The sequence below is a fragment of the Gorilla gorilla genome, chromosome 4, assembly GCF_029281585.2.
Source record: "Gorilla gorilla gorilla isolate KB3781 chromosome 4, NHGRI_mGorGor1-v2.1_pri, whole genome shotgun sequence".
Lineage (NCBI taxonomy): Eukaryota > Metazoa > Chordata > Mammalia > Primates > Hominidae > Gorilla > Gorilla gorilla.
This window is the reverse complement of record NC_073228.2, coordinates 65,631,098-65,643,367: the sequence shown is the minus strand read 5'-3', so window position 1 is coordinate 65,643,367 and position 12,270 is coordinate 65,631,098. Positions and strand designations below refer to the sequence as shown.

At 51.3% G+C, this 12,270-nt stretch overlaps 1 protein-coding gene across 2 annotated transcripts in view; it reads left to right on the top strand.

Annotated features, from left to right (window-relative positions):
• Positions 1–3,253: 3,253 nt before the first annotated feature.
• KSR1 (kinase suppressor of ras 1) overlaps positions 3,254–12,270 on the top strand; it is a 169,988-nt gene continuing 160,971 nt past the window's right edge. Inside the window, exon 1 of one of the 2 annotated variants that reach the window (XM_055388698.2) lies at positions 3,254–4,043. In XM_055388698.2, coding sequence (XP_055244673.1) covers positions 3,813–4,043 — 231 coding nt within the window. In that variant the 5' untranslated portion in view covers positions 3,254–3,812. The remainder of the gene's footprint in view (positions 4,044–12,270) is intronic. The other variant, XM_055388699.2, reaches the window with a different exon arrangement.

Here is a 12,270-nt window from a genome sequence, read left to right as displayed (position 1 = left end):
TAAGAAGCTGTGCTACCAGATTAGGAGATTTGCCCGAGGTCATATAAGACTCGTCAAAGGTCATACAGCGATTCAGAGACAGAGCTGACTACCCTACTCTCTAAAACAGCTCTATTCAAAGTTGTAAAGGCCATATTCCCTGTCCCTTTCCCTGCAGTGCCATACCACCTGTTACCACTGACACACTGTGCATTTATCTGCTTGTCTGTTTCCTCTCACCACAGCATAAATTCCCTAAGGGTAAGAATCTTCGTTTTGTTCGCTACCCTTTTCCAGAGCCCAGAACAGGGCCTGCCATGTAAGTGGCACTTCATGAATGCTTACTGAATGTTAAAAGGATGAATGAAGGGATTATTTAAAAATCCTTATTTCGGCCAGGTGCCATGGCTCATGCCTGTAATCCTAGCACTTTTGGGAGAGTGAGGCCAAGAACAGGAATTTGAGACCAGCCTACATGACACAGCAAGACCCTGTCCCTACAAAAAATTTAAAAATTAGTCAGATGCGGTGGCAGGCACCTGTAGTCCCAGCTACTCAGGAGGCTGAGGCAGGAGGATGGCTTGAGCCCAGGAGTTTGAGGCTGCAGTGAGCTTTCTTGCACCACTGCACTCCAACCTGGGCAACAGATCAAATCCCTGTCTCTTAAAAACAAAAAACAAAAACAAAAAAGTTTCTCCACCTCTGACGGGCAGTTCTGTAAACTTGTGGCTGACAGATGACTCAAATCCAGGCAAGAAGGCTGGAGGCCATCTGTGAGGAAGGAAAACTGTGGCCTGCAGAATGCTCTGGATAATCAGAGGGAAGACTATATCCACAGAGGAGAGACTCGCTGCATGGAACCTGGCAGGAGAGTAACCAGGGAGCTGGCATTTGTCCAGTCTCAGGCTCTGACATCACCCCTGTGGTGACATGGGTGGGCATGAATGCCACAAGCTGGCAGTGGCTCTTCTCAGGATGTGGCTTCCCACATAAAGTGGCCCTAGAGGGAGAATGTGATGACCAGGTCCCCTTGGCAATAACAAGTTCGATGTAAGTGCATAAATAGGCACTTATCAGAACATTTCTTGTGAGCCAGGCATGGTAGTTCATGCCTATAATCCCAGCACTTCAGGAGGCTGAAGGGGAAGGATTGCTTGAGCCCGAGAGTTTGAGACCAGCAGCCTGGGCAACGTAGAGAGACTCCATTTCTAAAGAAAAGGAAAAAAAGAAAAAGTTAAAGTTAGCCGGGCATGGTGGCACACTCCTATAGTCCCAGCTACTTGGGAAGCTGGGGTGGGAGGATCGCCTGAGTCTGGGAGGTCGAGGCTGCACTGAGCCATGATCATGCTACTGTACTCCAGCCTGAGTGACAGAGCAAGACCCTGTTTCAAAAAAAAAAATCTTTTGTGAATTGCATTAGAATGAGTGAGTCGTTCAAGCCTGGCAGCTCTGGCTGCTGGACAGAGGCTCTGAACCAGCCAGGTTGGGTTGTGGATAGTCCCTTGAGATAGTTCTCTGCCCACTGACCTTCCTCTGTACCTAGGCTTCTCAAAGTATAGACTTGTGACTGGGCTCAGACTAACCACATCAGTACCACCTGAGAACCTGATAGAAATGCAAATTCTCCTGCCCTGTCCTCTGATCTACAAAATTAGAAACTATAGAGGTGAGCTCCATGGTTCTGGGAATTAACAAGCCCTCCAAGTGATTCTGATGCATGTTCAAGTTTGAGAACCACAACTAGTTTCCCTTTCATAATAGTTACTACTTTGCAAGGAGTCGGGTGGGGTTAAGGTAACAGGTTGAGAAATTCATAATATCGTGCAGGGGGTCTTTTTATAAGTTGAGTGAGGACTGGATCAATGACTCTCAATGGGAAAGGCCAGGGGTTAGGGAGGAACCTCCTTGCATTTGGAAAATCTCGAGGAGGGGTTAATTTGCAAAAACAAGTTTTAAAGTTATAGTTTTGCTTCCTAGACCTGATTTTTAAAAATTTATTATTTTTTTTAGAGACAGGGTCTTGTCACATTGCCCAGGCTGGTCTCGAACTCCTGGCTTTAAGTGATCCTTCCCCCTTGGCCTCTCAAAGTGCTGGGATTACAGGCATGAGCCACGGTGCCCAGCCCTTAATTTATTTCGAAGGCTGGTGTAATATAAACATTAAAGGAAGGTGTAATACAAACTGCCATCCATTATTGATTGTTTTAGTGTCTACAAGGTTTGGATCCCACCTCGTGTCCAATTCTCATCCTCAAACACAAAAACAAAACCAAAAAAACAACTATCTATCTACACACACACACACACCCTCGGCTGGCCTGAGAGGTAAAAGAAACATCCCGTAGGACCTGCTGAAAGAGCTCCTGAGGCACGCTGGAGCCTTTCTTGTGTGCCATGCACTGTATCTGGCACTTTAAAGAGGGTACAATAGCTAGTGGCTTCTGCAGTCAAGCAGCTTACAAGAGAAAATTGAGAGGGGAGACATTTTTTCTGGTTGACAGATGTCGAAAGCATGAAGGTGTGGGAGCTTTGATCAGAGACTTGGTTTTTCAGTTTTGCCAGATAATAGAATGCATGGGGTGAACTAATGGGAGAGGAGGGTGAACAGATGGGCAAGGCTTGATTGCTGGGTTAGGAGGCACAGAAATGCACAGAGGACAAAGGACTACCAGTCCTTGGCAGTACTGTACTGCTCCATGGCCACTACTTGGGTCCAGTGCCACATTCAGATCTGAGGTTAGATAGTAAGAATTGCTAACATTTATCCAGCGACCACATGTGCCAGTAATCAATCTAGGTGCTGTACATGTATTAACTGATTCTTCATAGGAACCCTATTAAAGAGTTATTTGATGAGGAGAGTCGGGCATTCACTGGAAATCGAACGTGCCCAAAGTCTCACCCTAGACCGTGGTGGAGTCAGAATTTGAGTCCTGGCCACTTGCTCCGAAGCCACCGACAATTCAGTGTGCTGTCCCCCGTGTCTGGGCTGGCTTGGTGGGCTGGGAATGGCGGGGGAATGGGACACTTATTTTGGCAGGTAAATGTGGTTCAGAAGAAAGCTCTTCGTCTTTCTCCAAGCCTGAGCAATCGTTTTGGCGCAGGCAGTCCAGAGTAGAGCGCTTTGTGAGCCAGCTACAGAAGTGCTGTAAGCCCCTTCCCACTAGATGGCAGCCCCTAAACCCACATACAAATCCTGGAATCTCCCTGGTCCCCATCTTCCAGAGCTGGGCTGCAGCTGAGGAACTGCGGGACGCACACCCGCCGGGCGTCCAGGGGGCGCCGCCCCATCCGGGGGTCGCGGGAAGCTCCTAGGCCGGGTGGGGGACGGAGGCGGACGGGGAGACGCTGCTCCCCCGACTCTCGGCGCCTGGGGGAGGAGCTGGCGCGGAGCAGCTCCACCCGGGGCTCCCGGTTGGGGCCCGCTCTCACCGCCTGCCTCGCCGCGGCCGCCGGGAGGGGAAGGGAGAGGAGGGCAGGGAGGGCGGCGCGGGCGCGGTCCGGGGCCCCGAGGGCGGAGGCCGGCGGCCGGCGGCCGGCGGCAGGTGCGCGGCGTGGACTACAAGTCCCAGCATGCCCGGCCGCCCTGACCCGGCCCCCGCCGCCGCTTAAAGGCTCCGGGAGCCGCAGCCGTCGGGTCGCCGCGGCTTTCGCTTTGCCGCCGCGGCTGGGAGGGTGGAAGCGGCAGACTTAGCGGCCGGCTCTACCGGCGTCCCGGCTCGGGCAGCGCCGAGGGGCGCTCCTGGTCCAGCTCTCCTGGCTCGGGGGTTCCTTGCCGAGGCGCCCGCGCCCCGGGCTCCCAGCCTCGGCCGCCGCGGCCCCGATGCCGAGGCATGGATAGAGCGGCGCTGCGCGCGGCGGCGATGGGAGAGAAGAAGGAGGGCGGTGGCGGGGGGGATGCGGCGGCCGCGGAGGGAGGCGCAGGGGCCGCGGCCAGCCGGGCGCTGCAGCAGTGCGGGCAGCTCCAGAAGCTCATCGACATCTCCATCGGCAGCCTGCGCGGGCTGCGCACCAAGTGCGCTGTGTCCAACGACCTCACCCAGCAGGAGATACGGACCCTGGAGGTAAGTGGGTCGGGGACCAGGCTGGGCTCGAGGAGCGGGCCCGGACACCTCCCTCCGGGCCCCAGTTCACTCCTGGCCGAGTTGCATCCTTGAGCCCGCGTCGCCCCCCTTGGAGGCTTCCCCTCCCTCCTGCAGTCGCTGATGCGGCAGCCGGAGGACCCGGGACCAGCCCTCACCTTGGGCAGGATTTGTGGGGCGGGTGCGTCGTGGGAACTGGGATGGAGGCTCGAGGGGCCCGTGCGGGGTGGGCTGCGCGCGGACATCCCCTTTCCCCCCTTCTCCGCCCCCACCCCATTTCCAGTTTGCAGGGCCGCAGGACTCGTTGTCCCACTGAGTCACAAGCTGGACTTTTCCCCGTGTGACTGAGCCGAGCACCCGTGGGCCAGGGTGACGGAGGAGGTTCCCCTGAAGCGTGATCGCAGGCCTGCCGTCCCCTGTTCCCCTCACGCCCCAGACGCCGTCCTGTCCCTTCCTTTCCTCTCCTCCCAGGTCTTGTCTGCCGCCTTTTCAAAAAGTGTTGCTGAAACTGCATTTTTGCTATTCAGGCGTTTGGTGCTTTCCTTTCACGTTGCCACGGAGGCTCGCTGCTTAAAATGTATTAATAATTACCCGCTGACTCCCCCTGCTTCCCCCCAAAGATTGGATTTTGGCTTAGGAAGGATTATGCTGGGAAGCAAGCCTTTGGTGGGAAGATGAAACTGTTTAAAGGGTTCTGATGGAGACAGCCTGGAGTGTAAAGAAGAAATAAGATATGCGGGCCTTCCTCTCTCAAATTATAGCTGGGGAAGTATCTGAAGGATTTGGAAAAACCAGCCCGAGGGTTGTTGGGGCACCCTGTCCATACACAAATGAGGGCAACTAGTGGATTCTGAATGTGATTTTGGCCAGGGACGGGGCGGTGAAACGTCAGACCAGTTAATAGCTGCCCCGTCTTGAAGAAGGAACCTCTCACCATCTTGCCCTGCCACATCTGGCCTCCTGCAGGTCTGGGGATGTTTTGTTTTATTAGATCCTCAATTTCTCCTCCCCCTAAACCCTCCCCCCGCCCCTTATTGCTAATTGCCTCTGCCAGCTGTCATAAGGCCCTCTGTGATCGCGGTAATTATTACAAGACCAATCCTTCCTCCAGGCATGCCACAAAGCCAAATCCTTGTTTGGTTCCAAATGCTCGGGGGTGACTCTCCCTCAGTTTTATTTTCTTAAAAGCTATAAAACCACAGGACATTGGAAGAATACAGTCAGTGCTGGGTATTATTATTTTTTATTACAGTTGGCTAAAGCTGTACTGACCAAGGATTTGCTTAAAAAACAAACAAAACCCCCTACAACTGGCCTTTCTGCATGCATGCTGCAGTTTTCCAAGTATTGAGAGAAACTGATTTTTTGAACACAGCTGAGTGTGTTTGCTCAGCAAAGTTCAGTTTTTAAGCTGACAACAATAGGGGGCCTGTGAGGCTCAGTTCCGGGAGGAGGGGTCGCTGTCTGGCAGAGTGTGCATGGTTGGACTTCGGTGTTGCTGGGCTTGGAGAATGCTCTCTGTGTTGGCCTCTGTGGGATTGTCCCCACGTTACTCTGAAGTGCTCCTGGCTTCCAGAGTGTGTATATAGGAGAACCACTTGCTGTGCATTCTCTGGAATGGCCTTTTGTCCTACCCTAACTTCCGGAGTCCCTCATTTTGATGGCAGTGTGGCGTTCATGACACCCCAGAGCATCCAGCTATTTAAGTGTTGGAGCTGGTTTATTCAGTGGCTTCCCTCCTGAGTGTTTGTTTAGACGATCATCCCTGGCAGCAGAGAACCCCTCCAAAGGCCCACAGGGGATCTGCAGCTCCCTGTTCTTCCCACCGTGATGTGGATTCGGGTTCACTCCACTTCCTGAAAAGGCAGGGCCTGGGTTGTTTTGGGGGATGGGAATTTAGACCCCTGGAGTGAGTTCCATGGGGCTGCCACCAGCTAGTTTAGATGAGTCACTTCATCCCGGAGGCCTCAGCCTCCTCACCTGCAAAACAAGGAGGCTGGAGTGGATCTCTGAGGGCTCTGGAAGCTCGAAATTCTCTAGGTTAGAGAAGGAGACTTGGTTGGGTGAAATCAAATGTTTGTGATTGTTTTTATACTACCCTTGTTTAAGAATAACCCTCTTTAAGAATGGTTCTAAAATCCAGATTTACTGAACCCATAACATAGGGGTTAAGTTTATTAGAAGAATCTTTGCCATAGGAGCAGCGTGGTGAACGGGAAGCCCCATGGCTTTCATACTGGGCCTGGGTTCTGTCTGTGTGACCTTAGGCAAGTCCCATGACTTCTGAATCTCAAGCTCTCCTGTCTGTAAAATAGGAACGAGACTGCTCACACCTGCAGCATTTTGTCTATCAGTCCGTGCTGATACTACGAAAAGAGTCTGCCTGGCAGCTGCCCCTAGTGAGGGTCCAGTAGCATTTATGGCACAGGCCACCACTAGGGAAACTTAACCCCTACTGGACCCTCGCTAGGGAAACTTAACCCCTACTTTATGGGTTCAGTAAATCTGGATTTTAGGGAAAGGTACTTCTGCAGCTGCCTCTCATTTCATACAGGTGGGTGACACAAGCCAGGAAACAATCTCAGCAAGCTGGGTGGGACCGTCCACCGCCAGCAGCATGTGTTGGGGCCAGGCAGGCAAGTGGCAGTGTCAACTCCAGCGTTCTTTCCTGTTCTGTGGGCTCCCCACACACCAGGCCATGGCCCCAGAGACTGTGCTTGCAACACTGGATTCCTGGCTTTTGAAGAAGGATCTGACCTGGAGGGCTTGGCCTGTGCAGCTGCATCGGACTTATCTAGAATCTGAGGCGCCCCAGCTCACTCTGGCCTTCATTAAATAAACACTCAGTGGGAGAAGCAGCACGTGAAATGTCCGTGGAGGTCCCTGACCAGGGATGGGCTGCTGCTGCCTGAAATTGGGTTGTGATGGGGTGTAGTGGGTCAGCGTGTCTGGTTGTCCGGGGATAGCTTTTCTCTGTGTGGTGGTCCAGTTTGGATGGAAAAGGGTAGAAGGAGCTGAGACTTAACGTTTGCTGCCTGTGTGCCTAGCAGCGTGCCTGACTCTTCTCAAACTCACACACGTTCCTGGAGATCAGCAGTTTTCATCATACACATTTTCCCTCTCTAAATATAAAGGGAGGAAGGCACAATTTGAAACCAGGGTCTTAATCTGTAAACAGAAGTTGTGAGGCTACTTCATCCTGGCAGGAGCTGGTGTTCTGTCTCCGCTAGACCCTCCTAGGGGTCTGAAAACTCCACCGAGGCAAACGGGAATGTTCTTATGCCCCAGTGTACTCACAGAGGGACACCTGGCCTGCCTAATAGCTGGGCCTGCAACCTATGCCAGTAATAATTACCTTCATTCCTTTGAATCTGCCCAGCGCTGGGGAGACAAGGGTGTGTAGAAGCAGACACATGTTGCCTCATGGAGATTTACGTTCCAGGGACATTGTGACTTGCCCTTTCCTGCCAGCCTACTAGTACTTTCCAGAGACAGGCTCTGCCATGCTGAGTCTCCCCACCTTGTGTTCTTGTGGAGAAAAATCCCTCCTAAGCAAGCTGGCGTGGAGAAAGGGGCTGAAGGACTTTGACCATCAGGCTTTGCTGGGGGAGGTGATGTTGGCAACTGTGGTAGGTGCAGAGTCAGGCTGTGCTGGGAGGCGATGTTGGGAACCGTGGTAGGTGCAGTCTCTGCCCTTGGGCTGCTTTCCTGAGCAGTTGCCCTGGAGCTGCAAGGGGTCAGAGGGGAGGCCCTCCTGCCATCTGGAAGGTCAGAGAGGCCTGGCCCTCACACAGCTCTGCCGTGGCAGAGGTCAGAGTCCCACCATGTGGGGGACCTGAGCTCTCCCTATGCCTCCCAGGAGCATCTGACGATGGAACTGCTGGGAGAGGGGAGGGGTGGCATTCCTGCAGATTGGGTCCTTAGGGTGTGTTGAGGCACGTTCCCTGGACAGACCTTTAGTTACTGTTGATGTGCTTACCTGGCTGGCAGCCACCTAGCAAGGGCTCTGAAGTAGGTGGGCTGTTCTCCCAATCTTTGGGGTTTAGGGACACTTCTAGTCTAGTGAAGGAGCCAGGCAGGGCACAGTAATGACTTTAGTAGCACAGCTTGCAGGACCCTCATTGGGAGCCCCACTGAACCCTTGGCCCATCCAACCTCCTGGTTTTTTTGTTTTGTTTTGTTTTTTGTTTTTGTTTTTCTTTTAGTCAGAGTCCCACTCTGTCGCCCAGGCTGGAGTACAGTGGCATGATCTCGGATCACTGCAATCTCAGCCTCCCAGGTTCAAGCAATTCTCCTGCCTTAGCTTCTGAGTAGCTGGGATTACAGGCATGCCCCACTATGTCCAGCTAATTTTCGTGTTTTTAGTAGAGATAGGGTTTTGCCGTGTTGGCCAGGCTGGTCTCGAACTCCTGGCCTCAAGTGATCTACCCACCTTGGCCTCCCAAAGTGCTGGGATTACAAGTGTGAGCCACCTCCTGGTTTTCTGGGAAATATTCCCAGAGTCTTGGGGACTTCTCCCAAGTCACAGGTCCCGGGCAGAACTGAGACTGAAACCTGGTTTTGCTTTCCCACCCAGCCACTGTCTCGAAGTGTGGCGTTTCTCTGCTTCTGCTCTGTGGCCACAGTTGTAACCCTCTGGCCAAGTGGCTCCAGCCGTCTCTGAAGAGATACAGAGCTGGGGCTCTGGCCCTTTTTTGTGTCCACTTTCACCCGGGTAACTTTTTCCCTGGTGAAACCTACCTCCCAAATGTTTCTTAGAGGCAGCCTGGAGGGAGACCCGCAGTGGCTGTGAGTCTGGGGAGGGCTGGGTGGTGCTGGAGAGAGGTCTTATCAGATCTGCAGCTTGGGTTGACGTGGGTGCCAGGAGGTGTGGTTTGCTGCCTGCAGCTATGGGAATGCCTTCTTCCACATCAGGGTTGTTTCCTCTTCTTGGAGTGGTCTGGGCTGCCTCAAAATCCAGGAAAGTGCGCCGCAGGTATTCTACTCCTGCCCGCTGGGTGTGTCTGGAGATGGACCATGCAGAGACGCTGGCCCACGGTGGCAGTGTCTGCAATGCCGGGGAGAAGCAGCAAAGCCTGTGGCCAAGTCTCTCTAAGCTATGCCTTTTAAAAAGGCCATCCTTTCAGAAGAGGCTGGTTGAGATCTCTTTTTTAATGTTTAATTCAAAGGGAAAGCTGCATAGGTGCCTTTGGGGTTAGGGGAATGATCTTCGAGTAGAGAGGGCAGACACAGATGAAGAACGTGCTTGATCACCTGTTCTATGTTGAGCACTCCACTAAGCTCTCGGCATATGTTGCACCTTAACATTCACAATGATGCTATGAGGCCTTATCCTGATGTTGCAGATGAGGGAATTGCAGCTCAGAGGGATGGAGAGACTGTCTTAGCAGGTGGTTGAACCCAGGTTGACTGGTCTTGAGAACTTATGTTCAGAACTCCACAGCTGTTGCTATGGTGGGGAGATTCTGTGCAGGACCATGGTTGCTGAGACCAAGGAAATGGCCAATAATAAAAAGGGCTAGGCCGAGGGCATTCCGTGGCTCAACTCTAGATGTTTGGGCTTCCTGGTGGCCACCCAGGCTGTGCAGCCTCAGGGTTCGGGCATGGGTCTGCTTCCCTAATGTCCAGGCTAGCACATCCTCAAAGACAGGACTCTTAGCACCATGATGCAGCCAGCTCTACGTTTGTCTCATTCTGAGAAAGGAGAAGCTGCCTAGAGATCAGTTTACTCATAATTTTTTAAATGGCTACCTGTCTTATTCTTTCTGAACAGTTCCTCTGATAAACAGTATATTCTTTAACTTTCTACTTTTAATTAAAATATTTAAAAAATACATAATGATATATGTTCACTATAAAAAAGAAAGTACTAGATGTACAACAGTGAAAATCACCCATAATGCCACCTCTCAGAGTTAATTCCAGTGCACATTTTGTTGTATATTCTTCCTGCATTTGCATATAAATGTACATGTGTATATTTGTGGCACATACCATGTGCATTGCCTTGTAAATGTCTTCTGTCTGTATCAGCACATATACATATGCATCAGCACTATTAGTGGCTGCATTGTGTGGTCATACCACAAATTCATCTAACCGGTTTCCCTGTGTGGGCCATTCAGGCTGTTTCCAAGTCTTGCTTTTATAAATGGTGCTGCAACGAGTATCTTCCTACAAGTGAGATTTGCTGGGTCAAAGTATATGAATACATTTAATATCTGTCCTAGTCTTTAATATCTTTATGGCATCGTAACTCCCCCTCTCCTAAGCAGGAATGACAGCCTTCATACATTTATCCATTTGCCACTGCATCTGTAATCACACTGACGGCCAAGAGTTTAAAAGGAGGCTGGGCCTGGGTGCAGTGGCTCATGCCTGTAATCCCAGCACCTTGAGAGGCTGAGAGCTTGAGTCTAGGAGTTCGAAACCAGCCTGGGCAACATGGTAAACCCCGTCTCTACAAGAAATAGAAAATTAGCCATGCATGGTGGCACGCTCCTGTAGTTCTAGCTACTCAGGAGGCTGAGATGGAGGTTGCAGTGACCTGAGATTGCACCATTGCACTCCAGCCTGGATGACAGAGAAAAAAAAAAAAAAAAAAGAGGCTGGACATGGTCCTCTGGCTGAGATTCTGGGATAAGTGTCAGGAACTATGGCTTCTAGTTTTGTGGTTGCTTGTGTCTGAGGTTCTGGGCTATGTGTCAGGCATTGTGGCTTCTAGTTTTTGTGGTTACCTGCAGCAAAGGGGGGCCCCCTGGGCTGACCAATTAGAAGAAGGCCTTTTCCTTGCTCCAAGATAGCGGAGGGTGGGGCTGGATTTCAGGTCTCCCTGTCCAGGGACTGATCAGCTTTGGTAGTACATAATCATATGGTGAGGTCCTGATCACTTGAGGCTCATGAAAGTCACTTTAACTGCATTCTTGGTTGCATCCCTAACTACAAATACTGATCACAGTGCTATTTGGGGTGCCTGGCTTTGGGGATGATTTAGTAGAGTTGTGGTTTCCTAGGGCTACAAAGGGTCTTGGAATTTCCATGTGGTCCAGCCCTCTCATCTTGCAGGTGAGGAAACTGAAGGCCTGAGGGAGAACTGACTTGCCAGGAACCCCTGTTAAGCAGAATTAACAAAGGGTGGTTATTAAAGGAGCACTGAGTTGGGAGTCAGACCTGGAGGCCCACACCCTTGATTAAGACATTATACCACCTTGAGTCTGGCCTGTTGACTGAGGGTGAGCCACTCCATCCTCCTCTGATTGTGGGGTGTTGACCTCAAGGGGTTTCCTGCAGGAAGAAGCAAATGGGTTTGCTTTCCTAGCTCTGTCCCAGTGCCTTAGGGGCCCTGAGGACTGGAGAGATTCTTGGAGCGCCATCTGGAGTATGTCATGGGTGGACCTTTTTTGAAGGTCAGTCTGCCCAGTGGGCTGGCTCAGCCCGAATGAACTGTCTTGAATCTTTGGAGTTGTCTGTGTACTTTTAAGGGCTTCTCATCCTTGCACCAAAAGATCTCCTGGAAATTAGGTGGGAAAACCTTAACTTTTATGGGGCCTTGTGTTTGTCTTAAAAGTTCATGCGCATGGCCAGGTGTGGTGGCTCACACCTGTAATCCTATCCTGGATCCCTTGAGTCAAGGAGTTTGAGACCAATGTGAACAACATAGTGAGACCCCGTCTCTACAAAAAATAAAATATTAGCCAGGGGTGGTTGTGCGCACCTGTTGTCCCAGCTACTACAGTGGCTGAGGCGGGAGGAGCACTTGAGCCTGCACTGAGCTGTGATCTCACCAGTGTACTCCAGCCTGGGCCACAGAGCAAGAACTTGACTCAAAAAAAAAGAAACCAACAAGAAAAATTCTTGCAGATTTTGCATTCTGTGCCACTATCCATTGGTTTTCATGTCAAGATAATGTCAAAAATTCTTTACAATTGCTTCCAGAAGGAGTAGCCTTTTAATCTAGTGCACAAGTGTCCAGTCTTTTGGCTTCTCAGGGCCACATTGGAAGAAGAATGCTCCTGGGCCACACATAAAATACACTAATGCTAACGATAGCTGATGAGCTTAAAAAAAAAAAAAAAAGGTTTGTGCATAATTTTCTTGATACCCACCACCACAGATAGGCGGAAAAGTCCTTGTAGTCAAAGGGTTGGACACGGCTGATCTAGTGTCTTGTCGTCCGTTTTGGCTTTCTCCGTGATTCCAGAATGCAGGT